The 16,912-nt window shown below is 35.1% G+C and overlaps 1 protein-coding gene across 4 annotated transcripts in view; it reads right to left on the reverse strand.

The window, feature by feature from the left end:
• Positions 1-16,912, reverse strand: part of LOC131545237 (tight junction protein ZO-2-like) — a 108,413-nt gene that overhangs the window by 79,101 nt on the left and 12,400 nt on the right. For 2 of the 4 annotated variants that reach the window (XR_009272369.1, XM_058783870.1), the window contains exons 1-2: positions 6,657-6,673; positions 6,449-6,581 (exon numbers count right to left, since the gene is read on the reverse strand). Coding sequence is in view for 3 of the 4 variants with exons in the window: in XM_058783870.1 (XP_058639853.1) it covers positions 6,449-6,581; positions 6,657-6,658 (135 nt within the window). In the remaining variant the exon portion in view is untranslated. Of the gene's footprint in view, positions 1-6,448; positions 6,582-6,656; positions 6,674-16,912 lie in introns of those variants that run through there. The other 2 variants (XM_058783871.1, XM_058783874.1) reach the window with 1 other exon arrangement.

Here is a 16,912-nt window from a genome sequence, read left to right on the forward strand (position 1 = left end):
GTGAGATATTTTCATGAGGATCTAAATTTATCTGTTCAGATCTAAATTTAAAAACATCTAAATTACAAAAGGACACTCTGGAACATGCAGAAGCTTCTGGTATAACTAATATCTGAGTGTAGATAAACTGCTATAATTAAAAGTGCTTAAAGCAACAGAACATAAAACAATAGAAACACAATAAATTTTATGTGCAGTATATTTGCAACACCCTGCCCGAGATTCAATTATGACCTCAATGGTCCCACTCAGAGCTGTGTACTATCAACAGAAACACCCAGTGAGCTTGTTTACTCATACATGAACTCTGTCACAGAAGTCTTTTGTCATCTCCCAGCATCCTCTCTTACGGAGAGGGTTGGGCAACAGCATTATGGATCACAGCAGCATCTATGTATCTGCGCGAGTGAAGTCATAATGTGTGTTTAGTGAAGTATATCATGTTTCACATGCATTAGCATTAATCTTTTACGTCGTAATGTGTGGTCAAACATGTGCTTCTGCTCTATCTGCAGTATTTGTTGTGGGTGTGCGCACATGTGATGGAGTGTGTTGTTGTGTTAAGTGATATTCGGTGACTGACCTTGCTGTAATCATGACAACGAGTTGCTGAACCAGTCTGATTCAGTGACTGGCCTCTTTATCACAAGTGGCTTTACAGATCACAGCTGTCTCGAGGAGTATTGGCTATCAGGGTTGTTGTGTGCCATCCAGAATTGAATCAAGAAGGCCTTTATGATTCAGTTTCAAATGCTGAATTTAAACAAATAGAATAAAGAACTGTAATTTAAATTTGAAAGGAATGAAATTCTAATTATTTCACATAACTACTCTAGCTTTTACAGTGAACATGAAATCAATCTACAATCTTAAAAAAATATGTCCTTAATTGGGTTAGGGTTCCATGAAGAATCTTTAACATCCAAAAAAAGTTGGGTTTTTTTTATTTATTTTTTTAAGAACTGTTTAGTGGAAGGTTCTTCTATGTCCTTCTGAAATGACTTTCCTTGACTGCTGATTTCACTTTGCCCACATGGGCTATCTGATAATGTTTATAACTAATAGCTATTTTCTTGTATATAACACCCACTTTTAATGGATAAAGTCCTATATTTTTTTAGTTGAATATACTGGAAGAGGTCAAATATGTTGCAAATGGCAATTCAAATGCAAATGTTGCAATGTTGCAAATGTTTTCATTAATATATTTCATTTATGAATAACCGATTAACATGATACCATACACATAACATGTGAGGTACTTCCAAAAACATTATTTTTTGATGATATTAATAAACAATGATGGTTTTAATTAAATGGTAAAAATGTGGTAAAACCCCCCTAAAATGCTCTAATTTAATGCATATGATTATATATTCAAAAATGTGCAGGACATTTTTGTGTCACTTTACCTATAGGGGATTTTTACAGAGATGCCATAGAAGAACCATTTTGCATTCCTCAAAGAATTTTTTCTTAGTGTAAAAACACTTTATTAAACTAAAGAACCTTTTTCTACTATAAAGAATCTTTCTGTGGAATGAAAGGTTTCCTAGCATATTAAAGGTTCTTAATGGAACCAAGTCAATAAAGAACCCTTATTGCTAAGCAATATGGCAACATGGAATATGTCTAATAAAAAATGCATTACATATCAGAGAATAAGTCAAAATTAAATATAGTTTCAACTTCTGAATTAAAATTCTGATGCTATTCTGTTGGTGACACAACCTCTCTCCAGCAGACTGCCTTGAATTTATAATTCATAAAACCCTTAGATGTGTGGAACAGAAGCAAGAATGCGAACGTGTTCAGGGACCTTTTGTGCGGCACAGGTGCATCAAGTGTGATCTCAGCAGAGCACAAAAGCCTGTTTTTGTGGCCTGGATTGGGTTTGTCACTAATACGAAAGGGTATGAGAACTGCTCTATCCCTCGGCACTTCCACGTTAGGTGTGAGGAAAGGTGAGAAAAAAAATATGGGTTCAATAAAATCCGGCATATGGACCTAATTAGCACCTACAGAAAAAGCATGTCAGAAGAGCTGCATAAAATTGCGTAAAAGCACTCTGGAGTGAAGATGCTGCTCAGAATGAAGACTAAAAAAAATTGTGATCCAGTGAAATAGTCAAGTGTTGCCTAGCGGGCATGTTTTGATTCAGCTGTCTTGCACATACTAATTAGAAAAGATTAACGAGCTGTTGAGTTCACGCAGTGGAGATGAAGTATAGTGTGGTGGCTTTGCAGTTATCTCTAGTTTCCTAAAGCCCTTATTTCATTTTAATCAGAAAATTGGCATGCTTCTCACCACAATCAACATGGAAAAAAATGTTAAAAAGCAACGACGGTCCATCAGAGGAGGCAAAAAAATATACCAAAGAATCTAAATGATCTGTTATTTTAATCAGTTTACTTAGTGGTGTGCATAACCAGATGGATATTATGCAAACACATTTTGTAGAAGCCCAGGTGAGTTTTAATCCTGTAAAGCCTACTGTGTCATATTTGATATGCAAATGTTATCATCATGATAAAACTTTTGCTGAAAAACCTGTTGTACACAATCTACTACATGCCTTCTGTCATCTGATTGAAAGTTTAGACTTTTTCAGCAAGTAAAAGTCCATTTAGTAACTGTGAAATTAAAATAATTGTAAAATTGTACAATTGTAAAAATGTCCCCCTTCAGGTTAGGTTCATGTGTTTTTTGCTGTGTAAGAATAACTTTTATATTTTTAGTAATACTTCAAAATGAACACACTATACTGAAGCAACTTAGGTTTACTTAATTATCCAGACCTTTATCCAAATTTTTAAAAACATGTTAAAATGTGATTAAAATCAGGCTTTTGAGGAATGATTATTTTATATATAATTGGGAATTAGCCTTAACTGACATTTATATGCATTTTATGTAAGTAGTCTGCTACACTGTTATAGAGATCTTGTTGAGTTACATTAAGCTATCAGATTTTCATCTTACTTTTTGGCCATATAAATATCAGCAACTGCACCAAATTGTATATTTTTGCTCAGTTTGGGCAGTTTGGGTTTTTTCGTCATATATATTCATATGAGCAAAAATATATCAAATATGACACTCAACAAAAACACATATGCAAACTATTTTTTGACTATTATGTAATAAGTCAGGTTTTACAGAGGAGGCTGATAGCATAAAGGCTCCCTTGATTGTAAACCGACCAATCAGAATGCACATGCAACATCACTGCTCCTCAAGAAAGGCATTATAAATAAAAGCCCACCCTCTGGGTATCACACATGACTATAGGTCAAAGGTCAATAATAATGTTTCATCCTGCACAGCACTGGCTTGACTCTGAAAGTTTAAGACTGGTATTGCTGCTGAAATATGCACTGACATGAAGTATGAAGGGCGTGTCCTCTAGATTACAGCCCCTGCAGCTACGCTTGAATGAATAATACATTTCAGAAGTGTGAGGCCAGCTCGACTGGGACAGAAATAACCAAGATGAATGAATGAATAAATAAATAAATAAGTCCACATAAAGTACATCCATTTGAGTCGATGTCCAGTTCCTGCAGGAGAACATGTCAGCTGGAACACAGAGGATCTGACACAGTCTAAACCTCATCATATTAAGCATACTTTAGATTTATGTACAGCATATGAAGCTGTCTTAACTTACAATTTAGATTACCATCATTATGAATAAAAGTAAAGCTGAATGGGCATGAATCTCTACACTGAGCTGGTAAGAATTGTTCATGTAATACCACTTTTAAACACAAGAGGGGCACTTTTCACATGAGTGACTAGATCTCACTCATTTGATTAAGAAGTGATGTGCAACTTCACAAAACCAGACTGACCTACAGAACTTAATTTGCACAAAAAAAAAAAAAATCTGTCAAAATTATATTATACGGTAGGTATGGGTCACTCTAGTTCTATGCAGTACTTTTTGAACTCTAAACAAATAATATGCTTGTGCTGCAATCTATAGAAGTTCTACAAAATATTGCAAAAATAAATAAATAAATAAATATTTATATTAATATGTATGTATGTATGTATGTGTGTGTGTGTGTGTGTGTGTGTGTGTGTGTATATATATATATATATATATATATATATATATATATATAACAAAAGATAACAACACATGAAGTGTTATTGAGAACGCAGGCAAAAACACCAACTAGACTGTAAAATTATTTGGAATTTACTCATGATCACTTAACTGGAATATTGTGATAAAAGTAGTGCTATAAGTATATAAGCACTATAAGCACTACTTATTAAAACTAATAAGTAGTGCTGTCAAACGATTAATCGCAATTAATCGCATCCAAAATAAAAGTTTTTGTGTACATAATATATGTGTGTGTACTGTGTATATTTATTATGTATATATAAATACACACACATGCATGTATATATTTCAGAAAAATATGTTTATATATTAAATATATTTATATATAATATAAATTATATGAATATAAATATATACATGTAAATACATGTGCATATTTTCCAAATATATACTGTATGTGTGCATATTTATACATACATAATAAATATACAAAGTACACACATATATATTATGTAAACAAAAACGTTTATTTTGGATGCGATTAATCGTTTGACAGCACTACTAATAAGGTTTACATCTTTAAAACTGTGAGCTTCTTTTTTTATCCAAATATATTCAGATATGAAATTATTTAAAAATGCACTGAATAGTAGGAATGATACATATCTCATCTGACTGAAAAATCATTAATTATTTAACTAATGTTTTCAATAACTGCTGAAGAGCAGTGAGATTTGTATTTGCACAGACCCTAACAATACAATAACAAACAAAGCTTTCTGAAGTTTGTTCAGACCCCTTATGTGCCTGCCTTTGATGGCAATAATTGATTAGTTCATACACAGCAAGACTATAAGACACATCCTCCGTGGCTGGACAGAAAGCATTGGATGGATGAAGGTCACCCTGACCATCTCCTTTATGTTTCTCCCTCTGGGTCAGAGCATAAATCAGAGCTCGCAAATGCCAGCTTCACTGAAAAGTCTAAATCAGCAGACGTATTAAAAGGCCAACCCAGCTATTGTGTCCAGGCAGAGATGATACAGGTCACATCTGTACTATTATGTCAGCTTCAGTGGTTCAAGTTGTTCTAACATTCATGATGCAAGACTTCTTTACATGCATTATGTATGAAAATAAATGTTGTTGCAGCCTATTGATGTAACGAGAGGAACAAGAGATAAAATATGAATAGGCAGTTCTGTAGTTGACCTAATTTAAAAAGTACGTGAAATTAAAATATTTTCTTCTGTTCGTTCTTAATTTTTCCTTTATGCAGCATTGGTTGAGCCTTAAATTGACATTATGAGACATTATAAAACATTAAGTAAACAGCTTAGGTTTCATCATCACATTAAATGAATGCAACTGGAAAAAAATAACATTTAAAAAAATACACACTTCACCTTTGATATTTAAATGAATTTGGATGTAATAGCCACCAACCTTTAATGCATTTTTAAACTTTGCATAGGAATTAATGGGAATTATGCTAATATCTATAGAGCAGTATAATGAAGACACCCAAGAGAGATAGATGTACAACACAAACAACTACATTACACCTCTGTCTGGACATATAAATGAACCCACAGGGTCTGTTATTTCAAAATACATGTTCTAAGTCAATTTGCCAGATGTATTAAACCATCAAACCCTTCCTGGCTCTGCTCATTGAATAGAGATTGAGTAAAATGTCACACGAAGGACACAAAGGTAGATTGTGTTGAGAGCTTATTGAAGGCTTAGACCTTAAGTCAAAGGCAAGATTTCCATGCAGTCTGCAGGATTTCAGCTGTTTGTATGATTATGATAATGTCAAAATGACCTATATTTGTTATCCTATTATGGAAAACTAATCTGAAAGAGATATTGACTAAATACACAAAGAAGACTTGCACTGAAATGATGTGGTTTTAAAAACAAGATGTTTCTGCAAGGACTCTGGTGCTGTGACCCTTTATTTGGACCCTGTGGCCCTATTGTTCATCATGTAAGGTCTGTGACACAACAAATGGAAATGCTCTTGGGTGAAAAACAATTGTTCTGAAATAATAGCATGATGAATACGTCTAAGCTGCAAGAATGTCAAAAGAATAAAAAGCTTTTGGGTCAGATTTATTTCAATACAGAGTTTACAGAACCAGTGTGAAGCTGGATGTGGTTATATAAAAACTAAATTATAGCTATTTTGGTGCAAGAAACATTGACTAACATTATAAGTATAGCCCAGGGAACCATAATGCTACGAAAGGGTGGAATATGTCCGCTATAAAGTTTTTAATGAAAATTAAAAAATATCAGGTGACATGATTAGGTGAATTCCAAGAAGCATTAAAAAGAAAAAAAATGAATGGAAACATGAAATACCTGCCACGACGGTGTTAAACTGCGTACAGATGCGCGCCGTAACTCTGCGAGGTACATATATTGTGGTTCGCTGGTCCAGTAATTGTTCTCCCTGGAGTAGCTGGAGAGGAACAACTCTGAGGCGTACTGGTCCCTATAATAGAACATGCAGATTAGCACACATGCTAGCTAAAGCCTAACCTGGATGAGTGCAATTCAGTTTACTTACATTTATTTAGCTCATTGATTGATAGGAGATTGTTAAAGCAATTATGGCTGCCATGACAAGAAAAAGTGATGTTAAAAACAATAGCCTTTTTAGTAATAAAATAGCCGAGAAACGATCACAGCAATCAAAATTTCATGATTTTCAATTATTTCATTTGTTCTGTGTAGACAGACAGACAGACAGACAGACAGACAGATAGATAGATAGATAGAACGATAGAACGATAGATAGATAGAATAGATAGATAGATAGATAGAACGATAGATAGATAGATAGATAGATAGATAGATAGATAGATAGATAGATAGATAGATAGATAGATATAGATAGATAGATAGATAGATAGATAGATAGATAGATAGATAGATAGAGCGATAGATAGATAGAGCGATAGATAGAACGATAGATAGATAGATAGATAGATAGATAGATAGAAGATAGATAGATAGACAGACAGACAGACAGACAGACAGACAGACAGATAGACAGACAGACAGACAGACAGACAGACAGACAGACAGACAGACAGACAGACAGACAGACAGACAGACAGACAGACAGATAGAATGATAGATAGATAGATAGATAGATAGATAGATAGATAGATAGATAGATAGATAGATAGATAGATAGATAGATAGATAGATAGATAGATAGATAGATAGATAGATAGATAGATAGATAGATAAGCGACACACAGACAGAGAAATAGATAGAGAAATAGACTGACAGACAGAGCATTAGACAGACAGATCTATAGACAGAAAGCCTGTAAAGTCTCTCTGTTGTTGATAATTTCAGAAGGACAGTATCTCTTTCCAAAGCTCATATAATCTCCCACACACAGCGTGGTGGCGGTGCGTGACGTGATGTATGTGGGCTCTGGCCTGAGGCAATGCCGTCCAGGGCCATCAATCCAGAGGCAAACAAGCCACTGCTTCCAGACAGACTCATTTGACACTGGACCACCGCAGATAACCCGGGCGGTCAGGCAAAAATAAACACACATAAACACACTCACACACTCATACACTCCCAGACTGTTTGTTGCCACACATGTGAACACAAAAAAAGACTTCTGACTGACACACCTGATGCCAAAAATCACCCAAAACACAGTATGTAAAGAGAGGGACGCACATGTATGGGTGTTCGATGAGGGCCATAGGCCGCGTCTAGCAGCAGTCAGATTGCTGGCCCCAGGCAGCAGGTCTGAGACACAGGCGACTGTTGCCACAAGCTGTGCAGACGCAACAAGAGCCCGGTCTGGTGTAATAGGATGTGACAGCAAAAGTGGAGATACAGGCTGGAGCTGCCCCGCTGAGAGGGGTGTAGGGGGCTGGTTAGCAGTGCTAGCAGTCACACAATCTGTCTCTTATAATGGAAGAAACAGAATAGACAGGACAAAACAACCCACAACACAAACTGTCATCCGAACAGAGACAGAAGGAGTGGAGAGAAAAACACACGGCTAGGGAGAATGGCATCTTCACAACACAGATGACTCAAGTGGAGATTCATGCAAGCGTCTGGCATTTTATTATCGGTGGCCAATATTGATGCTGATACTCAAGGAGCAAAGAGATAGATGATAAAATGGTTAACTAGTATCTTGGTGATAGCATTTTAAATTAACTGAGAACATAAACATGGATAAACATGCATCTTCTGTAAAGCTGCTTTGAAACAATGTGTATTGTAAAAAAAATAAAATAACGTGAATTGAATTGAATTAACACTTGACCAACACAAATTGTCACAATACTTTGTCATTATTTTGAACAGCATTGCTTTATCATTTTAAACCTAACAAACATGTTTTTGCAAACTATTGCTAGAAAAGTGTGCTTGTGCTCTCTTTCTTCAAAATAAAAGTCATTTGGTTTGATATTTTGTAATTTAACGCTTTATACTTTGAAAAATTTCTAGTTATTATCAAGGTTCAAAAGAGTTGCAGCTTAATATTTTTGAAGAATCCATGATACCATTCAAAACTTTCGGATGAGACAGACAAAAAAAATAATTAATCTTTCATTTTATCATTTATAATGTGACAAAATATTTCTGTTGTGTGACAAATAAACGCTGTTCTTTATTCATCGAAAAATCCAGAAAAAAATGTATGATGATTTCCACAAAAATAACTATTTAACCATTTACAGTAATAATTTATAATAACTAAGCAACAAATAAGCACATTAGAATGATTTCTGAAGGATCATTTGACACTAAAGGCTGGAGTAGTATAATATATTCATATAGATTTAAAATATATTTAAATAGAAAAAAGTTCTTTTAAATTGAAATAATTTCGATAACATTTATATTTTTATAGATAGGTATCTATATAGATAGATAGAATATTAGATTTTTTTTATCTATCTAAAATATTTTATATTTCATATATAAATTATTTTGCATTTTATATTTATATTATACAATATTAAACTAAATATATGTAATAATTTCATAAGTAAATTTCAATAGAAATTAATATTTATATATATATATTAATATTTGTATTTAATATTGTTATTGAATTTTTTTAAATAACATTTTTAAAAAGTATCATTTATATAATGTATATATTATATGACATTAACAGTCACATCCGTACACCGTAAAGATGACGGCAGAAAGAACTCACGAGAACATTCATCACATAATCATCAGATACAAATATACAGACCATACATTTCAAAAGAGGATTTCCTAAAGACAAAACTTAACCCTCATTTGACCTCCTGTCTGAGATGAGATGAGAGAGAGAGTAAAAGACAGGAGTAGATTGTGTGACAGGAAATAGAAACACTGAAGGTGACAGATCCCTCAATCTCAAAAATCCATCCCAGAACTCATTGGTGGCAATCTGTGATAAATACACAGTGCTGTCTCACTCGGAGAGCAACGTGTGTATTTTGGTATTGCCGGATGCCAGCAGAGCTGCGTGTGAGAGGGGATTTTGAGTTGGCAATGTCACGGCCAGACATCAATCTCAAACTGACAGCGGAGATCAGACTCTGATGTGACACCTCCCTATTCAACTGACCCGCAGGGCTCACCCGAGCCTCATCTGCTCTGACTCATGAAAAACAGCCGCAAACACACACATACACTCAAAACAGACGGCAGGGCAGACAGCCATAGTATGATAGAAAAACACCTCCAAGGTCCTGATTCAATAAGCCTACCACTGAAGCGCGGTGCTGATGATGGTGTTGTGGCATTGTGCCACTATGATGTAAAACATAATGTCAGTGATGCTTTATGCTTCATATAACATAAACCTGACTAAGTGCTTCAATTCTGTCAAGAGATACAGGGCCGTTTACAAGTGCATATGATCACAAAACAACTAAAACAACCATAACTTTTGTCAGCCATAAAGATGTGAGTGCTGCTTTGAGGATCATGGATTCCACAGGAAGTACTGGTTAGGTAGGAAAAGGTTATCAAACGATATCTGTAAGCCGACCATAGCAACTACCTTTAACATTGTAAAATTATTGCTCATTATTATTAGATATTGTTATAATGCATTAACTAATGTTAACTAATGGGACCTTATTGTAAAGTGTCACAGTTTCTTGCAATTAGGACTTTACATCTTAATATATTTTCATTCTTGTCATTTGCATTTATGCATTTTCAGATGCTTTTATCCATAGCAACATACAGGTAAACATTTTATCTGTTCATGCAACTAGTAATTGAATCTATGACATTGGCACAGCTATTTTATTTGTCATAATTGCTACTTTAAATCTCACAATGTGACATTATTTCTTATATTAAACTTTCTCACAATTACCTGTTTTATTTATTTTTTATTATGAGGCAGAAACAGGCTTTCATAGGTTACTGTTCACAGCCAATTTCATACATATTGCACACAAAAATTGCACAAGTCTCAAAATAGTCACTAGATTTGTCAAAGTTTGTAAGGACTATTCAAATAATTGAAAGACACTACACACATTTCAGCTGATGTAGTCAACATTTTCTTTGCAGTGCATCATAAACAGGCTCCGTGGTGCAATTATTTCTAGCAGAAAATAGTTTTTTCCATGGTGATCTGTTATTGTGGTATGAAGTATTTCAGAAAAACCTGCCACTAAATAGCATTTAAAAAATGGTCGGCCACTTTAAATATCAAAATGAACATTTTTGTCCAGAATAAGATTATATTATTACAATTTGTTTTCTATTTGAATATATTTTTAAAATTAAATCATGTGATTTCAAAGCTGAATTTTCAGCATCATTTCTCCAGTCTTCAGTGTCACATGATCCTTCAGAATTGCTGCTTAAGAAACATTCAATATTATCAATGTTGAAAACAGTCATGGAACTTAATACTTTTGTGGATTTCAGGATTTATTGATGAATAAAAACATCAAAGGAACAGCATTTATTTAAAATAGAAATCATAGTAACATTATAAATGTCTTTACTGCCACTGATCAATTTATTATCTCTGTGGAGAAAAAGTATTAATTTCTTAAAATATAAAAAATTCTTAGTGACCCAAAACATTTGAACAGTAGTTCAAAGTTCTTCAACAGTGAAATAAATTATGAGAATCTTTCACAGATTTCTCAAGTGTTTCCAGTACACACATAAAAATGCTTCACATTATACACATTGGGGTGCATAAATCAATGTAAGAGGACAGATGTCAGCATAACTCTGCTCCCTATCTGAATTTTAAACCATGATTGTTAACGCATGAGCAGACCCACAGACTAAAGGGATTCACATGCCAGACCTGTCAAAATAATACAAGCTTTCCTCTTTTTTCCCTCTTGAAGCCCAGCGCAATAATGGACAAGAAAGCCTCCACATGCTTTTAAGGGATAACTGAAATCGACCGTCACACAGACTTGCATATAACTTTTTATGCACAAAGGAAGCAATATCACATTCTCTTCTAGGCATTTACAGAGCTCAGACATTAAGAATGCAGTAAAACGAGGAAAAATGAATTTCTCAGGTGATACCACGAAGGCACGTATTTGTCCTTGAAATATACATCCAAAGTACAGTAACCTGCTGAGAAAGCCAGTCATCTTCCGCCGGCACTGCAGTGCACCTGGGCAGTGGTTCACAGCCAAATGCCAGTCATGAATATCGGTGCCAACTTCAGCCAGACTCCCCTGTGTCATTCCTCAATGCAACTTGCCAACATTTCCAGCAATGCTTGCCCAGAGAGGGGCGTTTGATTGACAGTGCGAAGGACTCAAGTACTGCAAATAGTCTTCACTCATTTCATTTGTGAGATTGGATATCATTCATCGTTCATGAGAAAGTGTTGTGTCATCTCCGGGTGTATCTGCCGTGGTCTGACCCATAAGGTGATTATGTAATGATGGCCCGCAGTGTTCTCAGTACAGCGGTTCAGAAAAGAGTAATTACGGGCATTGTGTCCGTACTGCGAGCGTGTCCCGTTTCCCTCCACCATCTGTCTGCGCTTAATTACCTCTGCTTTTCTCTGTGATCAAAACGAGAGTGGTGGGGGTGTTGAGAGAGCTGGAAGGGATGAGGGAAGATACCAAGGGAGGATCCCATCTACTAAACTGGTGTCATATTGGGTAGTGATAAACAAACAATTGAATATCAGTTGTGTATCAGTATCAGTTTGAATCCAGCTTGCAGCATCACTTCACAGTACTTGCAGTACAGTGTAAAGTACATTTTTAAATTTGGTTCACAAAACCTGTTTCAATGATTCGTTCACAAGCAGCTCTCGGGTTTAATGACTCACTTAATGTTGGTACAAGTGATTCTTGAACTCACTGAATCAAGAATCTACTTCAGACTGACTCATAGTGCAGTATACAGTAAAGTGCAGAATAAATAGTTGATTCATGAACGAATTGATATTCTGAATCAAATTTAAACAGTCATTTTTAATTCATCAGTTCATTCGGTTCACAAAACCTGAATGTCTGAATGAATTCTTTGCAGTTCTCAGGTGAGATCTGGCTCAAGTGATTCTCGAATTTGCTGACTCATTGAATAAAGAATCTATTTCGGAACAATTGATCTTTTGAATTTTTTTGTTGTAATTTTTAATTTGTTTCATTTGGTTCACAAAACCTAGTGTGAACATTTTGTTAACAAACAGGGTTAACAACTCAGTCATTGAATCAAGAATCTATTTTGAACATAATAACAGCACCCAAAAAGAAAATGATTCATTGAACCAACTCTTTCTGACATATTCAGTTCATAATTAATGACCTGTGTTCATATGGAGATCAATATGGCAAAAGCCTTGTTAAATAATAATCTGCAGACTAAAGACCATAGGAGTACGCATAAATGTCAGTATTTTTTTTAAATTAAATTTACAGTCTTTTTTAAAATAAATTAATATCTCTTTATTAAATTATTAAACGTGCTGATTTAATAAAACTTTGAAAAAAATATGAGTAGACTTTATTACTAAGTGTCAGAAAGGAAAAAAGAAGTTAAAACTAACTGATTACATTCACAGCAAACCTGTAGAACGTTACTGAGATTAAATTACACAAGACCTCGGATGCCTTCTCCTCACAGACATCGGACTGAATCACAGTTTAAACATCACAGGGGATCTCCAGAAGAGGGAAGGACAGAGCACAGGGAAGAACAGAGGAAGGACAGAAGGCTCAGGAAGGATTAGAGGACAGAAGATGATGAGGAGAGGGGGCAGAGAGATAATGACCCTCTCGTGTTAACCCTCATCTGTGTTTCACGGGTCACGTGATGACTTTTTGTACCAGCTATATAATCAGGAGAGGGATTTTCTACATCTCTGGTAGCATATCGTAACCAACAGGTCAGATTTTAGCTGGTTAGCTTTAGACGTGAGCCCCTGCTGGTAGATGTTGTAACTACACTGTCTAGTTCTCAAGAGCATCCATCAGTCAATAACTATCTGTCACCAGTATATTCTGCTATATTCAGTTTTGGTGTAGTTGTCTGTGTTCTGTTCCTGTCGTGCCTGAGTTATCTAGTTTGCATCTGTTGTTTCTAATTTGTCCCACACCTGTTTCTGTTCTCCTTTATTATATTCCCTGTGTATTTAAACCCTCAGTTTGCTCTGCTCTTTGTCTGGTCTCACTTATGTTTGTGTTGCGGTTCTTGTAGCTATGTATTTACCCCTGTGATTTCTCCTGGATTATCTAAAGTGGCTTTCTGAGCAAATTTTGCTGATTATTGCCGATTTAAGTTTATGATATGTAGTCACAGTTTCATTTGCTGACTGAACATCACTAGCAGGATGCAAATTTCCAGGAATACATGCGCTAGCCAAGCAACTGCCGTTGAAATTAATGGGAAAGCTAATACATTTCTCCAGGTATTATAGAGCAACTTGATCATAACAGCTGGAAGGAAGAGCCTGCAATCCACAGGGTTCATAGGTCAGATGCATTCGGCCCTGTCTGCTGCTGTTTGCTGCAGCGTCGAGCTGCTCAGTGGGAAGACGCTGACGCGATGACGCACTTAAATCTCTTTAATCTTTCCCATAAAACACAAGAGAATCTCACATCCCCCACATGAATCTAATAAACATGCCCGTCCTCCACAAGTAACGTGACATCTTTCTGGAAACTACAAATGACATTCCAGCATGCAGAATATGATTGAGTGAGTATATAAATACGAAAAACACCTTATTAAATACTAATCAGAAGAGCACAGGAGAACCCATAAATGTGACTCACCATCACTGTGTGTGTGGCCAAATGTGCAACCTCTACTTGAGCCCTTTAAATATACAAAGGTTAAAGGTCACCGCGTGAATGTCACGGTAACAGGAGTTACACTATAGGCTGTTAATGAGCAAATTCCAAAAAATTATTTTTGCACCCTTGAACAGCTCTGCAAGCAGATATGTATAAATAAATGAGCAAAAAATATGTACAAATTATTTTAAATTATAGTCTATTTTATACATATATATATATATATATATATATATATATATACAGTATATATTGATAGATAGATAGATAGATAGATAAATATAAATTATATATACATACATTACATTATTATAGCCTAATACAAATTATATACAGTATTATATAATGTATATATATTAAGAACTTTAATTCAAACAAGCATTTGATTCTGCGAATGTTTCTAGCGCAAGCTTAGTCATGAATATTTTTCTCCTTTCTACTTTTTCGCCAAAATACTGTTCTCCTGGAAGAAAAAAAAAAAATAAAAACATCCAATCCTATTGCCATGAAAACAATGTCACAATGCAAAAATAAATAAATAAATAAAATAATAAAAAATTAAAATCTTAATGGTCCTAAAATGGTTTCATTTCATATAAGCTAAATATTTTACTTCATACTTTTGATTTTGGGATGAAACATGGTCAGGACATGTTCTTGAGAGGAGAATTAGTTTGCCACTACAACACTAAGCATAAGCATATACATCTAAATAAATGCATACTCATACATCCCAGAGGAATATTGCAAAAGTCCACTGGCATCCACCTGGAAGAAAGAAATCATGTGGTTGTCTTGTTTCAGCAATTCATTTCAAGGTCAAAAACATTTTCAAAATCTCGCTTGAAACAAACCGACCTCACTGTGCACTTCACCCTATTTAACATTCATTATAATGACATTCATTATTTACAAGCTCATCAAAATTGAAGTAATGAAAACATGTTTAAGCTTGTCTGTTCCAAATGGGTTGGCTTTACTGGATACTGGCTGCTCACAGAACCACAGTGTCCTGACACATATTGACGCCTGCGGACAAGCTCGGCATCCTAAAAACGGGACACATGATTGCTGTCCCGCAGGCTTCAAACATTTCAGCCTTGGGAGGAATGTCAGCAAAGATCAGCCATTCTGTTCAACACGGACATGCAACTAATGCAAATTACTTTTATTTTTTTAGAGCTTTAAAAGTAGACGAACTAATGTTAAAAATCATCAGTAATGTCATGTAGCCATTTCACCAGGTTGTTTTGGATCAATGCAAAGTCTCAATCGGCTCTGGGTTCATTTGCATTTTGCAGATGTTGCAATATTTTCCAATGCTTAAAAAAACAACAGTCTATTCTGGTGTACCACTACACCTTTGGGACTTTAAACCTCCTTGAACCACATTCTCAATTAACTTTCAGGCATTTTGACAGATCACAACATCTCAGACAACCACCCAAAATTGGAGGCAATCAGACTTGGACAAGCTATGGACAAGAGCAGCATAAACATTCAGCTAAACTTCTCTTTTTGTGTTCCACAGGTTAAAAAAAAAAGTCATACAGGTTTGAAAAAACATAAGGATGGGTAAATGATGACAGAATTGCTGTGTGTTTTGCTTTTAAGCAACTAGGCGAGCATAGCACAACACATCCTACTGAAAAAAAAAATCCATCTAAAGAAGACATTTGGAAAATACAATATCTCAACCCCAAATTGGCCAGTTGTGTCATCTGATTTTACCCAGACTTGAAAACTATGAATAAGAGCAGCATCAACATTTAGCTAAGCTTCTCCTTTTATAATCCACAGATAAGAGAAAGTCATAAAGGTTTGAAATGATATGATGACAAAATTTTCATATTTTTTTGCCTTTAACCAACTAGGTGAGCATAAACAACATATCCTACTGAGAAAAGTAGAAAAAGCTACATTTAAGGCATTTTTAAACTATACATGGAAAATAGGCCTACAACATCTCAACAAGGACAACAACCAAAACTGGTCAGTTTTTTCATCTGAGACTTGACAATTACGGACAAGAGCAGCATTTAGCTAAACTTCTCTTTTTGTGTTTCACAGATAAAAAAAAAAAAAAGTCATACAAGATGACATGAACATGAGTATAAGACGGCATAATTGCCATATTTTTTGCCTTTAAGCAACTAAGTGAGCATAACACAACACATCCTACTGAATAAACTCCATCCAAAGAAGTCATTTTGACAGTACACAACATCTCAAACAGGGCAACAACCCCAAATTGGCTGGTTTTGTCATCTGATTTTACCCAGATTTGACAATTATGAGAAGAGAACAAGAATGGTGTGCCACCATTTAATTTGAACACTATTTGTGGCATTTCACAAAGGTCATTTACACAAAAATCAAGTCATTTCTTTCAAAATATGCCACTGTCAATCAAATATCTATGAATCTGATAGGCAGAGATGGATAGGAATGGTTATGAGGCTCCGTTATGCAGAAGAGCAGCTCTCTGGAGACAGAACGATCTATTGGACCTCTGGGAATAAA

This window comes from Onychostoma macrolepis, chromosome 08 (assembly GCF_012432095.1).
Source record: "Onychostoma macrolepis isolate SWU-2019 chromosome 08, ASM1243209v1, whole genome shotgun sequence".
Lineage (NCBI taxonomy): Eukaryota > Metazoa > Chordata > Actinopteri > Cypriniformes > Cyprinidae > Onychostoma > Onychostoma macrolepis.